The sequence below is a fragment of the Ips typographus genome, linkage group LG9 (assembly GCF_016097725.1).
Source record: "Ips typographus isolate SLU linkage group LG9, UJ_Ityp_2.0, whole genome shotgun sequence".
Classification (NCBI taxonomy): domain Eukaryota; kingdom Metazoa; phylum Arthropoda; class Insecta; order Coleoptera; family Curculionidae; genus Ips; species Ips typographus.
The window spans coordinates 8740838-8763909 of NC_138430.1; the positions used below are offsets into that span (position 1 = coordinate 8740838).

The 23072-nt window shown below is 33.1% G+C and overlaps 3 protein-coding genes and 1 long non-coding RNA gene across 14 annotated transcripts; 3 read left to right on the forward strand and 1 right to left on the reverse strand.

Moving 5' to 3' along the window:
• Positions 1 to 1096: 1096 nt before the first annotated feature.
• Positions 1097 to 2840, forward strand: Fer2 (basic helix-loop-helix domain-containing Fer2). Of its 5 annotated transcripts, none has more exons than XM_081986286.1 (5): positions 1097 to 1514; positions 1618 to 1766; positions 1823 to 1961; positions 2156 to 2364; positions 2463 to 2840. In XM_081986286.1, the coding sequence occupies exons 1-5, from the start codon at positions 1468 to 1470 to the stop codon at positions 2573 to 2575; spliced, it is 657 nt and encodes a 218-aa protein (XP_081842412.1). In that variant the 5' UTR covers positions 1097 to 1467; the 3' UTR covers positions 2576 to 2840. The 5 variants fall into 5 exon arrangements, with proteins under 5 accessions (XP_081842412.1, XP_081842415.1, XP_081842411.1 ...); XM_081986289.1 differs by having other exon boundaries at positions 1101 to 1514; positions 1823 to 1940; XM_081986285.1 differs by having other exon boundaries at positions 1189 to 1514; positions 2153 to 2364.
• Positions 2841 to 3063: 223 nt separating this feature from the next.
• On the forward strand, positions 3064 to 4835 carry Vta1 (vesicle trafficking 1). Its single transcript, XM_081986284.1, has 5 exons — positions 3064 to 3270; positions 3391 to 3619; positions 3670 to 3897; positions 4152 to 4341; positions 4405 to 4835. Exons 1-5 carry the CDS (start codon positions 3171 to 3173, stop codon positions 4660 to 4662), a joined length of 1005 nt encoding a protein of 334 aa, XP_081842410.1. The 5' UTR covers positions 3064 to 3170; the 3' UTR covers positions 4663 to 4835.
• A 162-nt stretch (positions 4836 to 4997) lies between these two features.
• LOC145733453 (uncharacterized) lies at positions 4998 to 21390 on the reverse strand. Of its 5 annotated transcripts, none has more exons than XM_081986283.1 (8): positions 12918 to 13097; positions 9364 to 9503; positions 8284 to 8781; positions 7742 to 8232; positions 7095 to 7282; positions 5572 to 5739; positions 5312 to 5512; positions 4998 to 5261 (listed from the first exon to the last, which is right to left on the reverse strand). In XM_081986283.1, exons 2-8 carry the CDS (start codon positions 9496 to 9498, stop codon positions 5251 to 5253), a joined length of 1692 nt encoding a protein of 563 aa, XP_081842409.1. In that variant the 5' UTR covers positions 9499 to 9503; positions 12918 to 13097; the 3' UTR covers positions 4998 to 5250. The 5 variants fall into 5 exon arrangements, with proteins under 5 accessions (XP_081842409.1, XP_081842406.1, XP_081842407.1 ...); XM_081986280.1 differs by adding an exon at positions 9744 to 9800 and having other exon boundaries at positions 4998 to 5512; positions 12918 to 13096; XM_081986281.1 differs by lacking the exon at positions 12918 to 13097 and adding an exon at positions 21065 to 21390 and having other exon boundaries at positions 4998 to 5512.
• LOC145733457 (uncharacterized) lies at positions 13268 to 14462 on the forward strand. Of its 3 annotated transcripts, none has more exons than XR_014179216.1 (4): positions 13268 to 13680; positions 13735 to 13882; positions 13948 to 14175; positions 14310 to 14462. It is a non-coding gene; the product is annotated as an uncharacterized LOC145733457 (long non-coding RNA). The 3 variants fall into 3 exon arrangements; XR_014179217.1 differs by having other exon boundaries at positions 13948 to 14150; XR_014179215.1 differs by having other exon boundaries at positions 13316 to 13680; positions 13948 to 14462.
• Positions 21391 to 23072: the final 1682 nt, after the last annotated feature.

A 23072-nucleotide genomic window follows, 5' to 3' on the forward strand; every position in this document is an offset into this window, starting at 1 on the left:
ATAATATCCAAATTTAAAGACAAACAAAGTTTTCTTTCTGTATAAAGCTGTTTTCCTTATGACTTTCTACGCAATACAAATACCCAATCTACATCAGTTGATTCCAGACAAATTTTAGATTGGTGTAATTGTTACTGTTTCCCTTATATCCTTCCCTAATCAAATAAACTAAAATCAATAGAATAAATTAAATAAATACATAACAAAAAAAACGTAAAGACCGCGGGAGCCACAAACCGAGCTCAATTGTTTGGAAAGATAAGCTGGTCAACCGGATTTGTTTGCTCTATGCTCTATGGTGCTCTAAATTATTTATTCGGTATTATCGGGTTTTGTTTGAGAGGGTGGTCCACCCTCCGTTTGGGTTTTAAGCCGATTTTTTGTTTGTTATGATGGTGGTCTGATTTGTTGGTTTTTCTCATGATGATTAAGTCGTTACCATCAGTCTAATAAAGATAGCACACATTTTGCTTAAAAATTGTTGTTTTTTGTTTGTTCACTGTTGTTTTAAGAAGGTTTTTTTGAACACTTTAACTAAGACAGACACCAAACACTGAAACATCTTGTAGAACAAGAGTTTGCATAGACCTTCAAATAATTGGAAATTTATACTAATTTGTTCTTCTAGATTTCAAGAAGATTTCAAAATGTTAAAAATCTCTTGCTGTACAGGCTGTGATTATTGGGTTTGATTGCATTAAATTGTTGTATACTTCACGTATTTGAGAGGTTTTTGTCGATAAATCCTAAATTATCCCTTGTATGGGCGTTTAGAATCATTCTTCTACTATAGTGAGACATTGCATAATTAGCATTCTGTCTCAGATAATAATCTGATATTTTAGAAACTGACTGCTAAATCTCATTTGATCACTTTTGAGAAATTAATAAACTTACCCTTCAAACCTTTTCAATAAAAATAATTTGAAACTTATTTATATTCTAATATAAACTTATAAATTACCAGTTTTACTGTTCTTTTTGTACTTTTAAACTTGGTTGACTGAACGCACCAAACCGTCCAAAAGTCTGTATTTGATGTTTTTGCTTACCACTTATATTCTACCTGTCAGCTACAGGACTACTTCACAATGGACCCCCTATAAAGATCGTCCCAAAAGGGGATAAATTAATAGTATTCATACAACCGACCAATAGAAAACCCTCCCTTAAAATCCCATCAAAACTAGCCACGTTATTGGTCAGAAGGTGGGTAGCACACCCCCTAATAACTGCGATCGATACCAGTCCCACTGTAGGGCAAAAGTAAACTTATGCTTTGCTTCAATAAAGCCCAATTTGGTGTGACAAACTGTTTTGCCATGTTAGGACAATTTGCAATTCTAGCTTGGTATATAAACTGAAATCCCTGGGGGATTTGATTTAAATCAGAATTTTGGCTTCCGGTTTAAAAGTGTATAAGTGACAAATGTGTGTGATTGTGGTTTAAACAATTTGTGATACAAGATGAGTCGAGGTCAACTTCCAGATTCTTCTAGTTCTCCACCCATGAAGTGAGTATCATCCAGTTTCGGTAGAAGAAAGTAACTATACTGTTTCTTTCATGCATTGTTATACATATTGGTGCAAAAAATAATCTTTCATCAAAAACAACAGTTATTGTAATTTTAGCATGCAGTATGGATATAACACTGGAGATTTGTCAGAAGATGAACTCTCAGATTTGCCAAGCTGCGCTTTTGCATCCAGATCGATCAACTCCAATCTTCAGCATCCCTATTTAACTTCTTTACATCACACTCAAGGTGAGCCGAACTTTAGCACCTTGTAATTGGTGTTATTCACTTTTTGCTCATTACAGAAGCAAATCCTTGCGGTCCATCAAATTCAAACATACCTTCATCGGACTTTTACGGGTCTTCGCCCTACAGGGTCCAGAGACATGCTGCCAACATTAGGGAAAGGAAACGCATGCTGAGGTCTGCTATTGGACCCACCGGGTACTCTTCGTCTTGCTCGATTTTCCTATTTTGTTTTAGCTTGTATTTTTATTTATGTAAGTGAATGTTTTTTAGTTTCTAGTAACAGTTTTTGCTTTGTCTTGCGGTAGATTTCCTGTTTGCGTCTGTTAAAAGTAAATCTTTGAAACATGCTAGATCGTATACAATCATAAATTTCTTGGGGTTTGCAGCAGTATAAACTCCGCTTTCGACGAATTGAGAATGCACGTACCTACTTTCCCTTACGAGAAGAGGCTTTCGAAAATTGACACCCTAAGACTTGCTATCGCTTATATAGCTCTTTTGAGGGAGGTTCTCACTGCGGATTGTGATCCTTTGACTTATGTCGAACGGTGCCTTCGGGGTGAAATTAAAGCCGACAGAGCAAATTGGAATACCAGTGGTAAGTTCATACAAGAAAATATTAGAATTTTTATCAATTACTGATGTGACCTTACTGATATTCTGTACAGCATGTTTATACATTATATTGTTTTGCAGATTTAACTGCCCGATTATCTTGGATCAATTGGGAAAATTTAGGGGTGACTCCTGGACGTCGAAGCGCTCTCACCTCTTTAGCCCTGAACAGTTCCGATAATATAAATCAATAATCATCCTATCAAAACTTACAATAAAACGGAAATATGTAACAGCAAATAGTTTATGTGTATTTCAATATTTAAGACTTTTATAAAAATTAAAATTCTTTTAGAAACTCCACGTTGCATTCCGTTCAAGTTCGTAATTTAAATTTATTTTGTACAAATAGGTATTGTCTTTCTGTTGCATCATTTAACTACCTGTTGTTTATTGGGTTTAATACTATATTATTGTTTTGTAAATATGTAATAACTGTTGAATAAATTATAATAAGTATTACAGGCAGTTTTTATACTAAAACTTACTTCTCTAGTTTAGAAACATTTAGTTCGGATATTAAAAAGTCCGTTTCTATCTATAAATATGTAAATAACTTGCATACAAGTACAACTTATGACGTCATGAGATGGGTGTGTTAACGTTTGCGTGCCTGATTCAACGTCGTCTGTCATTTCGGAATCTGTCTGTCCCGTCAGGAATGTCATTATCAGCTGGTTTTGACACCGGTTTATGTATTTTTGTTTGTGAATTTGTGATTCATCCCTTTAAGATTTTTGATTAATTATTTAGTACTAGTTTGGATTGTTTTATTGTGTATACGATAAAATGCCTTTTCCTTCAGTTCCACCCGAAATTAAGCCGGTGGCTCATTTAATGAAATTAGCCGATGAACATGAAGCCAGAAATATTGTTGTTGCCTATTGGGGTATGTAATGTTTAATTATAAAGCTATAATGTAATTACTATATAATCAGCATATTCTCTGCCAATCGACAAATTCTTCATCCCGCACTAGAATAATGTGACTTGAAATATTCTATAATAGCTAGAATGGCAGCTTGCCGCCTGGCTTTAAAAATGGTCCCAGGAAAGAAATCCCCTGAATGCACTACTCTAATTGCTGAAATCCTCAATTGGCTGGAGAAGGCGAAAGAACTGAACCGTGGAAATGACGGAATCACAAGTGAAACAGCTGCCCAAGCTATTATTGAAGAGTATGCCATAAATCTATTTGAGCATGCAGAAAAACAGGATGCAGCAGAGATTTTCAACAAGTAGGTGCCCCTATACAGCTTAATTCACTGGTCATTTTATAATTTTTTAGAAACACAGTAAAGACATTTTACACAGCTGGAATGTTGTTTGATGTCTTGGAACAATTTGGTTTATCTGAAGACCTTCATGAGAAACAAAAGTATGCTAAATGGAAGGCTGCTTACATTCACAATTGTTTGAAAAATGGGGAAAAACCCCAGCCGGGACCACCCAATTCTGGAGCTGAAGAGAATAAAATGGTTCATATTAGTGAGTTGCCAGAAGAAGAACAGCAAAGGTAATTGTATTATTTTAGTTACACTTATTGCAAATATTGATGCTCAAAATGCGTGTTGAAAGAGTTATGTTAAGGTTAGTACAAATTTTTAATACCTTGTTTGTCTTAATAAATGTTAGAATGTTGTCTGCACAGACAACAGACTTTTCTTTTTGTAAATTATTTATTTTATCCTAAAATATTTTATTGAACTATTTTGATTTGTAATAAATTCAAGCTTTGTTAGACTTTGGCATTAAGTCATTTTTTTACAGACTTTTAGAAGAGAAACGAAAGCAGCAAGAATTGGATCAAAAAACGAAAGAGGAGGATCGCGACATGTTAGCTAGATTAAGCCAGTTTGGGAATAGTACTCCAGGTTCAGCACAATTTCCTGGCCCTCAGGGAAGCGCGGGTATCCCCGGTAATGCCGACAATGGTTTCCAATTTCCAAAGTATTCTCCTGTAAGTTTTTTTTCCAGCTGTTTTTAAGTTTTTTCTAGTAGAATAAATATGACTAACATGTAGGTCAGTCCAAATATTCCACAACAACCTGTTCCACCGTCTACTCCACAACCAACCGGCCAACCAACCACGTACACCTTACCAGCAACAACCAATTACGGAACACCCAGTAGCGATCAGGTGACACTCACTACCGACCAGATTCAGAAAGCTCAGAAATACAGCAAGTACGCTACAAGTGCCTTGAATTACGACGACGTTAAAACGGCAGTGGAAAACTTGCAAAAAGCTTTAAACTTGTTACAGTTTGGAAAAGAGTAGAAATACAAAGTTGTTGATAATATTTATTACTTCTAAGAATTTAAAATATTCGAGTTTTATTTGTATATTTGGGGTTACTATACTGTTGAATAATAATCAGGTTTAATTATAGCTTTAGTTGGCATTTAATGTAATCTTTAATAAAGCTTGATAATAAAAATTGTTTGATTAAATTGGGATGCAAATAACAGCTTTGGCTGTTTGTTTCTTAGTCACAATGATATTAATACACATATTGCAATTGGTGGATACTGGCAAACTTTATATTATTTTTCATTTTGCTCTAGAAGGTTTTTACTTATACTAAAGGACCTTAAATTAGGTGAAATAAACACTTTAAACCTTAAATGCCATTTTTTCTCAAACTGGTCAATTTTTTATTTTGCTTTAGAAAGGTTCCAATGCACAGTAAACCAAAGGACATTAATTATATTATGTAGTTCATTAAATCAGTATTTTTTAAATAAATTTTATCCTACAGGTACATATAATAAGCCTTACACAATTTTGTACATACCATTTAAGCAAATATCTTGCTAAAGTATTTTGTTCACCTAACCCTTACTAAAATCTTACTTACAACAGTCTTTACATAAAACCTGAAAGTATTATAGTTGAATTTTAGGAAAAATTACTTAATCTAGCGTACTATTGTCTTTTTTACTACCAGTCTGTTCTTTCAAAATGCATTTTTTGTAATGCGTCCTCATGTTACTACTTTGAGAAAATGCCAATCCGCAATTTTCGCAACTGTACGGTTTCAGTCCGGTGTGAAAGTTCATGTGCGTTTTCAGATGGTGCTTTTTGGTGAAGCTTTTCGGACACACTGTACAAGTATACGGCTTGACTCCTAAAACGAAAAACACACTTCAGAGATACATATTAAATTAATTAGGAAAAATGGCGTACCTGTATGTAGTCGAGCGTGTAAACTCATATTGGAACGGTCTGCGAAGGATTTCCCACATTCAGGACACGAATAGGGCCGTTCCCCAGTATGAACTCTTTGATGTTGTTTGAGCAGCATTTTTCTGGAGAAGCTTTTTCCGCAGGTCGGACAAACGTGCGGTTTAACACCTGCAAAGTAATAAAATAAATGAGCATTTCCACACTATGCAACTCTTAGAAAGGTGCAATAAACATGTAATTATATGATTAAACGGTATTTCGATTACTAATGCTGATATTATTTTAATATCATGAATTGATGAGCTGAAATATGACATGCAGTTTTGCAAAACCTATCAATAATAAGTCTTGTTTGCAGTTACGGAAGTCTTTGGTAGCTTCAAGGAGGAATGCACGCGTTAATTTTATATCAGAAGAATGCAGTTTTAAGTGGGATTATTTGCAAAATAACTTAATAACACTTAATTTGCTTGATTTGATGGTCATCCTTCACTGTGAAAGTGTCTTTTTGTTGCTGAACCAAAATGTAGGCTGAACAAGCAGCTGCAAAACTACTAATTTAGGACAAACAATAAAACTTATACAGACACTAGTGATTAATTTAAGCAACCTTTCGTAAAAGAGACAGAAGCTTGTCATAAAACAGTTTTATTGTTTTTTATTTTGCATTTATGACTTCTTATCTCTATTATGTCCATCAATTATTTTTCTGGTCAAAACATTTGAATTTGTAAAGTTTTGATGAATCACTTTTGTATTAAGTGACTATCCAAAAACAACTTTGTAGGGCTCATTTCTACTGTTTGCTTAAACAACCAAACTACTGAATCATTTACAAACGCATAAAACTTAAAAACCTCTTTGTACGTTGGCAAGTCAAAGGCGGTTTTAAACCTCTGCCGGATAATTGGCATTCTGTAAAATAATAAATTGTCAGGCGTGGTTGAAATTATCGTTTTTTTCAATTTAATAATAGTGGTACCGGTTGGTTTTGCTGTTTTATGGAAAAAGTGTTGAAACTGGTATTATTTAAAATACCATACAAGTGTTTTTGCAACTGACCACACTTGGATAACCAAATAGGTAATTAAAGACCATCGTACTGCAAATTAACATCATTTACCTGATGAAGTTGAGGATGATGTTCGGAAAAAGAACGTCGCAAATTTTCTGCCAAAATCCAATGGTAATTCGAGACATCTTTACACAAAAAGCTAAACTGGTCAGCTTTTCCTTTTAAAGTGTGCCTAATACTCTTTGAGATGTATTTTGTAAACATATCACATTTCATTTGAATACTAAACCACTTTTCAATAGGTATTTCGGTGGCTCTAAAATACACATCCATTTTGTTTGTTATAACGGTTAGTTGAAGCTTGATTAACAAGTTCACAGAACACATTCTCAAGTTTCTTTCTGTTTACCAACTGTTACTGGGTTTAAGTGTCACCTTTTGTAACTAAATTATGTTGGTTAAACGGTGCATATTATGTCACATATTGAAATATAAGTTTAGTAAATACCTGTGTGTATCCTTAAATGCATATTGTAGGCGACTCTTTGGTTGAATCTTTTCGGACAATGAGGACAAGCGTACTCTTTGCGATCCCGGTGAATTTTCATATGACTGCTCAGGTAACCTCGATCGTTGAAGGTTTTACCACATTCAGGACATTTGGCCGAAAACTCTTTGGTGCCCTCGTGTATTGATCTGTAACAGTACCATTTAATATTTATAGGATCCGCTTGCTGTACAAAACAATATAAACTGCTTCAAGGTTCTGTGAATATGTAATTTATCTTAATGGTGTTTCTTTTCTGCGATTTTCGGTTCAGGTTCGTTGATCCGCCTAAACGGTACATTTTTGCGTCAATAAACTTGTCAGATGCAGTTCTAAACTCCGTTAACCAAATTACATAAATCCCAAAAGATCAAAAAGAAGAAAGTAAACAGCAAAACCGTTTATAAGGAAAAAAGACACGATTATATTATCAGCTTATTGTTTCACTACTTTTTTAAGAAATTTGAACTAAATTAGTTGAATCTTAAAATTGGATTTGTGTTAAAGTCAAATTTGCCTTCTAAAAACAACAAAACCCTTAACAACTCGAAAATAACTAAAATACCAGGACTCAATATAATCATTTTGCCGATTTGATCATCACTTACCTATGGTATTTGTAATTTCTGAGCTGTTTAAAACACTTTCCACACTCGTCACATTTGAAATTTTTTTTACTTTTAGTTCTTTGCTTGTCTTCATCTGAGCTACCACTAACAGCATGTTCACTAAGTTTTTCCGTTTTACTGTCATCACTAGACTCTGATGCACTATCCACTACAACTTGTTTGCTGTGACGAAGTTTGGAAGTTGAAGGTGTGGTTTCAGCTGAACTTAAATTTCTACTATCACAATTGTTACTCTGATTGTCTGATGTTAGCCTATGCTGATCCAAATATCTTTTGTTAAAAGGCTGTAAACCTGTTAAGTGTTTTGTAAAAGTTAACTCCTGTCTTGGGAGTTCTAGTTTATTAGACACTTCCAAAGATTTTAGGTTGCTTTTTTTTGCTAATGGACTATTCAAGTGTAGATTCTGGACTATGGCTGGATTGTTGTAGGTTTGCTGGATGTTATTGTTGTTGTCCTCTACACAGGTCATCTGGAAGTTGTTGGTAAAAACGTTTCCTGACACTACTAAAAGCTAAATTACCTTTAAGTCTGGTCCTGGAGGCACAATCCTAGGATCTCCAAGAAAACTCTTCTCCCTTTGACGCCAAGGACTAGGCACCACCACTTTGGACACTTTACTTGCAACATTTCTTAAAGTATCAATGGGAAGTAGGGCTGGCAACTTTTTCTCTTTATAAACACTTTGACTCCAACTGGAATGATTTGTACTCTCCAAGTTGCTTTGTCGCTGATTATCATCACTACTATCAGTTTTGTTAGACTGAGTGTCCTCTTTGTAGTTATCCACATAAAATTCTTTGCTGTCCCACTTTTTTATGTTTATAATATCCTCAATGACCTGGGTGTCCACTGCGATTTGTAGGGACTGAGTGGCTGATAGGAATTCGTTTAAAGAGTGAGCGTAAAGCAGTACTGTTCCTGTGTAAATATATTCCAAAATAGCGGACATTGTGGCACTGGTCACGTCTGGTAAAATTAGTACTAAAGTGGAGTCCGACGAGTGCTTATCTAAGAGATCCTGAAAGATTACAATGTAAACTAGATCATCTTGTACAAAGTGCTTAACAAGAGAATGGTTATTAATTTTCACCGCAAAAACTAAAATAATTAGCTTTAAAAGTAAAACAGAACTTCAATCAATACTTTCTAGCAGTTAATATAAGTAGGTAGGTGTTTTGGTTATTTAGATTAAGTATTCAATTGTATGTTTAATAATATGCAAGCTGTCATGTCAATGAGATTGTTGATATTTGGGTCATCTTTGAGATTGATAATGCCAAGCCCAACAAAAAAAAAAAGTGAAAATGTTGTTCTGGCAGAGCGTGCTAATTATAATAAGGTTTTAATACAATTTGCAGTTGTTGTGAATAGTTTATAACCTTATTAATTAATCAACAGGAAGATGTAATAAATTCCTACAAACAAAGTTGATTTACTCACAAGTTTACTTTAACTCATTAATTACGATGTGTTCGTTTAATAGAGTCATCATGCATTTCTTTTAAGCTAATTATACTGACTTGAATAATTAGTACCTCAAGGCGTTAAACGGTTTAATTAAATATTAAAGCCGCATTATTGTGTTTCTTCTAGTACTTACCCTGAGTACTGGACTGGCAATGGATAACATCAACTTGTGAGCCATTAAACGATGATCACTGCAACTTAAAATGACGTCGCAGGAACTTTCAGTAATCATCAGCCTTAGAGAACCATCCTTAATGATTTTGTCCATGGTTTCTGAAAAGTCATTGCGTTGAATTGCATTCACACTAATATTTATAAGATAAGAATTTTTTAGTTATTAGAAATTCGTTAATAGTAGCTTCTTAAGGCACTTAAAGTGATCAAGATAATCATCAGCTTCTAAATTAAGGCGGCATTTTTTGTGCTCAGTTAACTGTATCTTCTGATCTATCAAGACCAAATTGACTTTATCCGTTCCGCTATCGCCGCATTTAAAAAACGTTGATTACTCACTTTTTTTTTGCTATAATATTAGTTCAACTGTGAACGAACTAGGTGCCATCAAAAAATCTGTAACAGAATAGTCAAGCACTAGAAAACAGGTTTCATTGTTTGTATCAAAGGTTACCGTGTTAATAGTTCTATTGTGTGTAAAGTTTTATGATATATGTGGTTTCTATGACAGTAAAAAGAGAAAATAGTGCAGTCAGGTGTGCGTAACCACAGCAAATACCCAGACAAACCATAACAATAAGACGGTTGGTCAGGGTATGCAAGAGAAAGTCTTCAATTTTTCCGTTTACTCGAGTTAGGTTAGTTATTTGAAAAATTAAGTTTTCTTGGGTCATCAAGTTTGTGTTAAGTTACAACAATGTTGATATGTTAACATTCAATTTTATAAAAAAAACATGACATTATACACCTATCAAAGTAAATTTATAGGTAATTAAATAATTGTTTATTCAAACATCCAAATTACAAAAAAAGATGGTATAGTAGTATAATACCGCTTTACTTAAGTTGTTAAGTGTCGATAAAATCTGCTATTGCTTTACGACCATGTTATTGCAGCAATAAAAGCTTGTTCAATAGGTCTGTTTAATAAAAAAAATTCTTTTCAACACCCTGTATAAAGTTGTATTGTGCGATATCCAATAAATGAGTGTAGTTACATTGAGAAAGGACAAGCCAAACGCAATTTTCCCTTATTTTACACTTAAAATGCTTTCCGGTGCAAACAGTATTTGTTTACATCCTATTGGTAATTTGCATAAAACCTTTTAGCGAACCACGTTTAATTAGTAACTGTTTTCATACACTAAACATTATGAGGTGGTTAGAAGGTGCACAAAGAGGAAGTTACACAAATATTTAAAAATCCCAATACTGTGGTTCTACCTAATAGCTTTATTTGAAGCTGAAATAATCAGTATTTTCGGATTTTGTGAGAAAATTATAAATTAAAACAAGGGTCTCGAAATGTTAAAAATTAGCATTGTAAATGTCATCACTGATTAATAATTGCTCATAAAGGTAAAGTTAACTGATATTGAAATAAAAATCCAAACTTTTGTGTGAGTGACCATTTCAAGTTAATAGTGGTACAGTAGCAATAAACTATTTCGAACAAACATAAAAAATACAAAATGTAATTTGTCTAGCTGGTAGAGCAATAAACAGGCTGAAAATGAACCATCTGTCTGTTCATTCATTCATACTTTTACTGTAGTTTTGAAGAGAACAATATAGCGTTAATAGCAGCAATTAGGGTTAATTTAGCCAATAGAATTTGATTCAAAATACTAATGAAGCTTTAAAGAAAAAACTAATTAAAACCAGCTAAAAGCCACTCTTGGGGTCCAACCTGTTAAATGTCGTTATAAAGCTGCCGCCAAACAAACTTAATAGATCCAATATACGATTTAAAGTGATCGTTTTGCCCTAGGCAAGGATTTAATAACATCCGTATGTAAGGTGACAATCAACTAAATAAATTGACGTCAATTAGAGAAGACAGGCCGGTGTGGCGTTATTACAGAATCAGATGTTTTTTGCATTACCAATCGAATATTAAATGTAATGAAGATGTAGATGGATTTCTTTAATTCATCAAATAGTTTTTATCCTTCTCAGAACATTAAAAGTTATTTCATGTGTTACATGTCATCTTGATTATCTGACTTAAATCTTCAATGATGGATGATTATTCTTTTATTATATTACAGTTCAGGCCGTTATAAGATTTAGATATAAACGAAATTTTGCATATTCATTCATTTCAAGGGGGATAAAGGTGACTTAAACGTCGGAGAGGAGTAATAAAGTATTTAAATCAACCAACAAAGAGCTTTGTCAAGTTTAAATTCTTCAGCCAACCAAACAACGAAAATGTCAGAAGAGAGAATCAGATATAAAATCATTCCACACCGCTCAGAAATTCTGAATTAATGCTTTAGTATTTTTTTTTGTATTAAATTCATTTTTAATCTTAAAATAGTCACATGATCTTAAGATTTTCGTTTTTACGGAAAAAAAAAAAAATTGATTATTGAAAATCGTCACGTGCCCATTTGCAACTTAAAAAAAGTCACGTGACCAAAATAATGTTTGGACATTTAAAACAGTCACGTGCATAGAAAACATTATACATCTAGATTTACATGTTTACAATGGAATTGTTTGAAGTCACGTTTTGACAGATTGGACATAGCTATTACGATATTGGTTCTGGTGCACTTTAGGTGCCACCGTATTTTTAGTTATTTTTTGATGAAATCCATGTCAGATTGTTTATTTAACCTACTTTTACTAAGATAAGGTTGGATGAATCACTTTTTCGCAGGAAAAACTCATATTTTTACGTTATTTCCTTTTTTATGGCATTCTCCATACTAAACATAAATGACTTGTTGGAACATTTTGTTGGTTGCTTATCAACCATATCAACGTTGTCAAACAGAACTGCTTTTCTGTTCAAAATTAGTAAAATCATTCTAAAAAAGCCATGCATCTTGTTCAATACATTTACAATTAACAAATATTGCTACATATACGAATCGGCATATCGGCAACTATGGTTAGCACTAGGTTAGCCACGCATTTTTTTGAACCTTCGTTTTGGCAACGTTGCACATTTCCAGTAGTAGTAAGGGGGAGGAATTTTTCGTAGACTTGTTGTAACCTGACCCTGACCACTTTCAATTTCAAATTCAGATTCTTTTCACAAAAAACCAGCTTCATCCACCCTTTTTTGGGTAGAACTAAGTCAAATAAACAATCTGACATCGATTTCATCAAAAAAGAACTAAAAATACGATGCACCAAACCCCAATAATTTATCCGCGAGAGGGCGTTTTGCATGGCACACTAGATATGTTTTGCTAAGCCGGTTTTGGTGTGCTTTTACATTAAACCACAGAAACTCTACAATAATTATATATTGTAAAATGTTTTTTTGTTTTTCTATTTGTTAATATCAGGTTTTGATAAAAAGCTGTGTACTATAGTGAATAATTAGTAAGTTGGACTATAATGGTGGACCTGCTTTTACCAATGCAAATACAATAATATACTAAAAAGAGAGAGAGACAACACCACAACACAATATGGTATTTGTGATGCTATTTTATACTGTATACCCAGGTAATAAGCTATTTATCAACAAAAAAGTAATTCAACAATACGCACCTGATAAATATTTCCATGGAGAGAGTTTAAAAACTAGATCATTTCCAACAAGGTTTTCATAAGCCGGGGTTTCTTTCGGGATTATAGGAAACTTAAACCTGCTAGACGTTGCTCTTGGTTCATAATCTGACACTCTCTATATCACTCAAAAACAACACAAATAGGCAACTTTAACTTTACTACACCTTTTAGTATTTTAAGTGAACGATATTCAAATTTTAAATTCAAAATAGATGTCATAGTGACAAAATTGACATCTACTGGATCTAAACGCGACATGATCCAAAACTCACGTGGCCTGCGTATAATTTTGTAATTATGAGGTCATGTGATTTTTAGAAAAAATTAGCGGCTCCCTCCGGCGGTGGATTCTGTCGAAACTTCATGGCCTCCTACTTAAGATAGAGTTCTAGATTTATGTTTTTTATGGTCACGTGGTTTCTGCTATGTTTTTGCAAAAACTGAATTTTCAGTCCAGTTCCCACACGTTTAACGTGCTTACTTTCATAAATGTATAATCAATCACAGATATGCTCGCGAGAATTCAATGTTAAAAAAAAATACATTCTCGAGAAAATACTTGGGTCAAACTAGGTCTCTGACCTAAACTTTTTGTAGGTTTTTCAGCATCAATCAGCATGTGCTCCGTATTTTCATGGGCAACATTTTTGACCATGATAAATTTGTAGTAATTAGTGAACGTTTTGGGTTGAACCCCGCGGCGCCAATTGAGATTTTGTTTTGGGTGTTCAACCGGTGAAAGGTGATTTTTTTAAAATTTATGTTTAACAACCTGAAGATGAATTGAAAATTTAAGATACAAAGTTGACCTCTTAAACTGAAACGAACCACACTGAGCAAATTACCATACAATGTGACAACCTGAGTTTTATCCTACACGGTTGGTTTTGACCACAAATTAGGCACGTGCTTCAATATCCGTATAAGTTAATGCAACTAGAGCAGTGAGTAGCAAATCATCATTAAATTGGCAAACCTCAGACACGCAACTGATCTTATTTTATTTTAGATACAAAAATACCATTGAGAAATTGCTTTTACTTAATGGGAATGAAATAAATCCGAGAATGCTAAAATGATAGTGGATAACATGCATCTCTGACTAGATCATAAATAATAATTTGCTCACTTGCAACAATCACGTTCTCGGATTTGCGGAAGAATGTCAAACTGATGGGCGTGAATTTATTTCTAAGAGTAAAAAACGAGAAGGTATTTATGGCATAGATATGGGCAGGTAAGCAGTAAATATGCCATATGCTTTTTACCACAAAGAGGATAAGATTTGTGGTCATCATTGAAATTGTTTGTTTATAATACTAACCACCTAACAAAATAGAGGGTTAATTGTAAAAATAGCAACACTTTCAGAGTAATTATTGCATCTATAAAAGAGAAGTCAATGTCAGGAAGAAGTGCAGGCCAATGGTTTAAATTTAATCAATTACGGAGCTTAACGACAACCGCTATATGCTCATGCAAACCCATGATGTTGATAATAAATTATATTTCTGACCATGTTAAGCAGGAGATTATCCAACAGATCAATGAATCTTTGATAAATGTTCCTGTTGAAGCATAGTCTTGGAAATGACTGTAAAATACAGTGGCTGAAGTTGTTTCAACCAACCAGAAATTCTTCAGATACTCTAAAGACAACTCACTGTTAAGTGATCATCAGCATTGTGTAAAATATCTTTGACTGGGTTTATCTTAGCTATGCAAACGAAGTAAATCTTTTAAGTTCAAGGAATTTACGCTTAACTCCGCTTATGGTATGACAATAAGGAATTGGGTATTTAGTTATTTATGCTACTGAATTTCAATGCTATTTCAAGCTTTACACACAGATAAGTTTCTCCTGGATAGTATAACATCCTGTACGTTTTAGCATGCACATACATGAAATTATACGAAACCGTTGTAATAATTTGTCTTTTTCGCTTTTAAATTGCTTTTTACCCAACGCACATTAGTAACTTAGTAGAATTGAGTTAAAAATGAGATTTCAAAAGCAAGATAAGAGCGCTCCTTTATCATTCTATACAATCCAGTCGTAGCGATTAAAACTGATGAATGAATGGTAAAGCAAAACTGAAATAAATTTACGTCAAAGCCCATCAGTTTAAAATAACTTATAATATATCAAAATATGTTGAATAATATATCATTGCTTTTCACTTTGATTCGTTTAGTGAAAGGAGTTTTACGATTTGATTTTTGCAGTATAAAGTCAACTGACAAAAATTCTCAGCTTAACTATACGACTTATGTGTGTATGTTCTGTCTTGTAAACGTGATGTACCTATAAAATTCACTCTAAACTAGGTCACATAAAATTATAAAACTTAGCTGACCTAAAAGCACAAATTGCACCTAAAGAGCAATTAAGCAAATGCAGTTGTAAAAGTACAGAAATATTGTTAAAACTAAAAAATGTCAACATTACTACCACATAAATTTGAAATGCAATCAAACAAGCCGAATTTCAAGATTTATGTTTTATAATCATCTACCTGCTGTGCTCATTTATGGCCTGCTAAACTTGAAAAAAATTACCTATAATTTAGAGCCTCTAAAACGCCAGTAATTGTTCCGGTATTTAGTTCGCTTACTAACCCAACATTGACCGTAATTATTATAAATAGTAAAAATGTATGAATGTTATAATAAAACGGACATAAAAATTGTATGATTTATATTAAATTGAAAAACTTTCAAGCGGTTAGTTCTACCGGTTTGTATCATCAGTTTGATTACGATTCCGTGATCATTATCAAAGAAATGTTGAAATTGCCTACATTGGATCCTTTAATGATTCGTTCGCTCGTTATTGAATACCAGAATAATTAACGTCCTTGATAGGATTTTTGGTTTCAAAACTTCATTTACATTTTAAATTGAGTATCATAAAATACATATTAGGTTAAATTTAATATCCAGTTGTTCATATTACTCAAAAGAAGCGAAAACCGCAAATGTATTCAAAATAAGATCAGCTAAATTGCTAAAGGATGTAACTGCTTGAAGTGTGCACCAGGTTAGGCAGATATCAAAAATGTTTCGCATTTATGTAGTTCTTGTTTTTGTTTTAAGAGTTTGTATGTCCAATCTCATATCCTGACTAATTAAAAGTACTTAATGCATGAATGTAACTTCCGCGCTTTGATCATAAAAGGAAACCGAAATTATTAACATTTATAATGAATCATTCTGGTTTAATAACGACAGGTGAGAAAGGAAATAAGATTTTTATCCGACATTGATAAATAAGCATTATGATTACATAGGTAACTGTAAGCAGAAATATCGTGATTACTACCAAACACAAAAATTAACCACAAACGCTCCAAAGTGAATGTACCATCTTAAAATAGTACTTGAAGCAAGTACCAAAAGGTAAATTATCTTGTTTGGCTCTAGAAGAGTTACAATGAAATTTGATAGAACTTTTTTAACTTAGATTTCCACTCAAAATCATCAACATTATTTCCATTATTTAACGGTCTCTATTAGACGTACTTCACGCTGTAAAACTTGTCAGTATTATCTGTTAATCTGAACATCTATGTGATAGATAAACCGAGGAACGTTGGTGTATAATTAGAAAGGTTCGAGTTCTTTGCTGTTTATACCAAAAATCAGACAAAACTTTAGACAGTCTGGAGGTAAACAAAATGTCCCAGATTTGAACGTTCAGCACGTACTACCGTAAAATTTGTTTCATAAAATGTCAACGACTTCGAAAACAAAGAAGAAAAGTCTTCGCAGTCATGGCTTGCGTGTTCAGCATTAATTTCGTAGGTGTACCGCAGTACCGTTTGTGTCTCGAACCACATGCATAAAAAGTAAGTCTTTGGCAGTGGAGATTAAAATTCCAGACACAGTTAAAAGGTACTTTCCGTTAGGGTACCCGTTTATAAATATCAAATATCTGTGGGGCTTAACACGAATTCCATTTAATCAACTAATGGTGAGATCATTTCTTAGTAGAGATTCTGTGGTTAATTAAGCTTTAATTATCAATGTGTAGGATTGGTTACCTACCACAATTGAAGAAATAACATAACTCTCTGATTTGCCAATTAAAAGCACTAGTTTTGAATTCTTTGATGTAGAGTTTAATGAACAAAAAATGTTTCTTCCAACATTGTTGCTAATATTAATAATTCCTTGGCTTTTTTATGCATTCCCACGTTTTTATACCGCATCATTTCCAACTAGATATTTTTTTATAATCGAGAAAGCTTTTATAAGAGCCTGGTTGTGGTGCAAGTGTTTATTAAATTAAACACCTGGAACGGTACCGCAATTACAGTTTTCTATTACAATTTATAGACAAAGTGATAACAATCATGATTCCGGTAATTAAATCACTGTGCATCCCTCAGGTTATCTATATTACACACTCGCCTTGAGATAAATGGATAATTCAAATTCTAACACGCTTTACACCATAAAGTGCATCTATTAGTGACTGGAAATGATATATTATCTGAGCTACAGAATATTGCCGTAAAATCTAATAAAATAGTGATTTACCGTATGATCAGTTTAAATTAACAGAAATGGCACTTTTATGATATCAATGCTATATGCAGATGTGCATTCACTTTAGGGCGTTTATGGTTAATTTTGTGTGTAAAAGTAATCACGACACTCTTGCTTACAGTTATTCGGTCATAATACACTTATCACTGTCAGATAAAAATCTCAGTGTTTCTTTTTATTTCCTTTCTCACCTGGTTCTAAACCAGAATGATTCATGGTAAATATTAATGCTTCGGTTTTCTTTTATGTATTAAATGTGAAGGGTAGATCATTTTTTGTACACCACAATGCCTTTTTGCGTACAAAATGCCTTTAAAATACCTCAAAATGCCTCATAGTAATAATACCTTAAAACTGCCTAAAATGCCTCATATTACCTTGAAATACCAAAAATCGTGTCAATCTGTACATGACATTTTGACCCTTGAGGATTAAACATTAAAAAAAAATGACTTCCACAGTTTACCTGATTGATTTTCCAAATTTTAAGACCCAAAAGCTTAAAATTCATTTTTTTAAAAGTCACGTGACAATTTTTAGGTTAGGTTAAGTGACAACGTAAAGGTTTTTCCAAATTTTTGACACTTGATTTGACTTTGTGCCGAAAGCTTAAAATTTTCAGTCAGGTGACTGTTTTTTCAAATTCTAACAAACAAAAATATTTTTTGTACGATTGTCTGAATTTATGGGTTATATTTTGACGTTTAAACGAATCTTCTAACTGTCATAGTAACCAAGTTAGCAAGTGTCAAATCAGGACACCTATCATTTAAAAAAAAACAGTTTTAAATTTAGACAGTGGTAAAATTGTAAGAACTGTGTCACGTGACTTTGATTATTCAATTTTTGAGCTTGCAACACTGTAAAGACCAGTTGACGTTGTCAAAAACAGTCACGTGACCTCCAAAACGCAATTTAAACTTTGGAATATTGACAAATAAAATTTAGACAGTTGTAAAAACTTAAAATGCAAAATACACGTCACGTGACATGGATAATTCAATTTTTGAGCTTGCAACACTGTAAAGACTAGTTGACATTGTCAAAAACAGTCACGTGACCTCCAAAACGCAGTTTAAACTTTGGAATATTGACCAATAAAATTTAGACAGTTGTGAAAACTTAAATTGCAAAATACACGTCACGTGACTTGGATAATTCAATTTTTAAGCTTGCAACACTGTAAAGACCAGTTGACACCTGTCAAAAACAGTCACGTGACCTTTAAAATGTAGTTTGAACGTTGAAAAATTGGTAAATTATCATAATAATTTGTAATGAATATTGTTTCAACTTAATATCATGTAACAAAGATTTTATCATAACAATTACATGTGCAGTCAATTTTGGTATATTGATGCGCTGTATTGTCTACTGCTTGGTCTTCTACAATGTATTCTCTAAAATATCGCAAAACATCTTGAAATATACAGTCAATTTCTCAAAATTCTATGAAACGCTTTAAAAATACCTCAAAATGCTTCGTATACTGGCAAAGTGCCTCATAATATCATTCATAATAGCATTTTTAGTTTGTGATTGAATCAAAACTACTCACTGTGCTGCTTCAGCATTAGATCTACATAAAGTAGAGTCAAAGTTAATTTAATACCATTCAAGTAAATTACTTATTATTCAATTTTCCTTGCATGGCAACCCCTAATTGCAGATAGCAAGTATACCGGTTCAAAGTAGAATTGGAAGCTTCAAAAACTCTGTGATTTCAAATAACATTGCAAAACAGTAGTGATAATCATTATTGCAGTAAATACATCTAAAATGTTGTTTGCAATGGAAATAAATTTGTCTTTTAATTGGCTGACATAGCGTTGGGTTGCTACTACCATGTTCTGTTAATTAAACTTTAAATCACGTCAAGAGCAAGATCCAATGATAAAGTTTAGGAACAGTACAACACTAAAACTCTTTAATTCCTTCATTAATTATAGTAAAATCACTCGTTCACCAAACAAACAACAATCTTGTGAGGCCCTAGTAATTTTCAATTTTAAATAAATAATTCAAAGCTTTAGCAAATAAATCGATATACTATAATTACATCAATTTTATAATATGAATCGTAAGCTAATCCGTAAAAGCTCCAAGCAAAGTGATTTTATTAAGACCTCATAAACTTGTTTAGTTCTTGCCTAATTAGTGGTTGTCATGAATGGCAATTATGAAGTGATTGAAAGGCAAAAAGGCTTTTATTTTCTTATAATAACGTCGTGGTGGTCGGTAGTAATTCCAGATACGATAAAATTTTACCTTATCGTTTGCTACAGTTATTAAACTCTTCAGAGTGAATGCCAATATTGATATAATCTTTTATGGATTATAATCATTTTATTCGTTACCCATTTAGGTTGTAGGTAATTAAAGATTTTAAGGAACAGAAAGATAAGAATGAAATAATTACTACCTTTTCAATATCTGGTAAAAACCACCATGAAATATGCAGAAATTTATACAAAAATAGGATAATGCAATAGTCAGGGTTTTGAATGTGATGTTTACTTTTGTGTTTTTCACATTAAAAACAAAGTAACTGTCTATACTTAATGACCTAGAAGAAGCTACCAGATTGCGTATTTTTAAAACCAGAGAAAGGTGCACACTTCTGTCACATTCTATCAACACTTCTCTGCTTTCAAGAATTAGAACCCTGCAAGCAACTTTATACACACAGAAAGTGATCTAAACGTACATGGAATTTCCAGTGGATTTAGATAATACAAATGCACTTGGGAAATTGTGAAAAGACATTAAAATGTCCAAAAGCGTACCGACTTCCTTAAGAAGACCTTAAGCGAACCAAGATACGATCATTGAATCAATAATACTGCTTTGATATTGTGAAACGTCTAGTTCCTATTGGATTGTTTCGAGAATTTTTCAATTTTCAATTCAAAATGTGGTATTAAAGATTATTCTCCTTTTCAATGAGAACCTTGACTGAATTTTTGTGTTTTTTTATGCAAAAAAGTCAAGCCGTTCATTGATTTATTGTAATATGGTGCTAATTTACCAAATGGTTCTAACAGATCCAAGCTATAAAATTTCAATTTGGCTATAAACAAAATACTCATAAACAGTGATTATAACAAAGTCAGTGTCACAACAAAACACGTACATTTTGAAACATCTGGCATGTTTTGTCTGCTTGTTTGCTCTATAATTACCTACCTTCATTCAAAACTTGAATTTTAAAACTCGTTTTTTGTTTCTTTCTACAATAAAACTCAACAAACTTTGATCGTTAATCCAATCATTAATCATTAAGATTGCAGTTTTGCAAAATTCAATTAAAGCATCACTCATCGTTCTTCTACTTCATTACATTTCAAATTAATCGAAAATCCTCTACTGGCAAGCCTAAAGATCAATTATTTATTGACGTTTGATGCATTGTTTTTTAAATGTGCAGAGAACGTTATTGTCAATAAGAAAGATTTGTTATTGCTCAGAGAAGTGCAAATTTTGAAGATATCACTAATATCTTCTCACAATGCAAGTGGCTTTCTCACCAAAAACTAATTGGAGCAAAAACTAATTAAAAATTAACATTTACTTACCGTTATTTAATAATAACAATAATTACTCCTCAAACACTGATAATGATCATCGCCAGAAGCACCCACCCAATTGGAACCAAAACTACCAGACAGACAAATGCAGAACACGGTTCGAAAAGAATCTCTCGGTTTCACAAGATCATCGAATTAAATACAATTAATTCGATGATCTTGTTAACAGTTATCCCGTAAAAAAATAATAAACACTCGATTTTTCCCACACTCAAACGCTTCTTCCGGTCCGATTCGTGCGCTTTAAAATGCGCGTTTTTCAACTGGCTGCACCTTCGAGCAAGTGGTACCTCATATTGTGCGCCTTATCAAACTAGACTGTTACCTGAATTTCTTTAGAGCGTCAAGTACCCTCTCGGGTTTCTTTAATGCCGAGTCTTTGGGTACCACCTCACCGATCATTTTGGTTCTCTGATTGGTCGTGACACTTAGATGGGTCTTGTTTTTGTTATTATTATACCGTGGGGATAATTAAAATAGTTTGATAGATAGATTACAGTAGTGGTTGAAAATTACCCTGGTGGGAACGTATTTTTGTGAAGTCTTTGATTTAAAAGACAACAGATGTCGACAGGTCACAAACAGCAGATAATGGGAACGACTATAATATTCAAATTAAGTTAAATAAGCTACTCTATGCCTTACCATAAAGTAAGATAAAACTAGTAATATTTTAGGCTAAATTGCTCGTTAATAGAATTTTCGAAATTTCTAAATAGCTCGCACGTACTTGTTGATAGTTTATTTGACAAGAATTGGATAGTTTTCTGTTAGAATTACATAAACGTTTCACGTATGAAACAACTTTGATTCGTATATTTAGTGTTTAAAGTTATATTTACAATGTTACCAAACTCAATTAGTAATAATCAATTGTTGCTTTAGAAGGGGCTTTTTCTATTACAGTTATCAATTCTAGTGTATTTCTTGTTTCATTTAGGAAAAAACTGTGTTTCTGTTAATTACATGTCTTTAGACTAATTACATGAGCGATTTACGTCAAATTAACTTCTTAAAACTCAACGCTAATCAATTGAAAATCTGCCTAAGCTTTGATCCAGTCAACAAGAACTACAAGCATTGGCAATTAGTTAATTGCTAATTATTCGGGTTTTACCTTCACCGGTTTAAATCAAATAGACATGTGCCTTCTCAAGATACCATCTCTACGGATCGTGGTCTTGGGCATTAACTTCCATCTAAATCACGTGAAAATGACCAACACTCCATAGAAAGCCACGATCTACTTGAACGAACACATTGTTCAGTTGCTTTGACTAATTCGGAAGCCATAACATTAAAGTGTTTTACTCTGCTACTCTGTAAATGCGGAAAAAAATGAAAGTTTTACATGTTACTGCTCCAGGAAAGTAAAGTTTATCCACTTAATACCTATACAGGGTAATTCCACTGGAATCTTGAAAACTATAAGAGATACGAAAAAGTTTAAATTGAAAGAAGAACCAAATGTCGTTTTAAAAATTACAATTTTCCAAGTACTTCCGAAGATGAAGAGAGATTTGTTTTTATTTATTTCTAACCTAATTTGCAGAGATATCCCAAAACCAAAAAAACATTTTGCCACTTTTCATCAACTATACGATGACGGTTTCATATTTGCCGCCCGACGTTTCGTCTGTCGACAGTCATCATCAAGTTTCTTTTTTGTTATGGACGCCATATTGGATTTTTACACCACCAAATACAGCATTTTATTCTGAATTCAGTGATGTATGACAACAACTTATGATTTTCTTTATAAATGACAAATTAATAAAGTCAATGGCCAAATGGCGGCAGTTACAGCAAAACGGACACCAGATTCATGTTCTCCATGTCAAAATTAGTTAAAATGGCCCCTTGACAAGTCTAAATCCAATATGGCGGCGGTCAGTGTAGTAGGCCAAGAAAACCTTTCAATTGAAGATAATGGCCGCATTCGTTTTAACGCTCCATGGAGCGAGCAGAGCTTTTTTGACGTCACAATGACGTAATT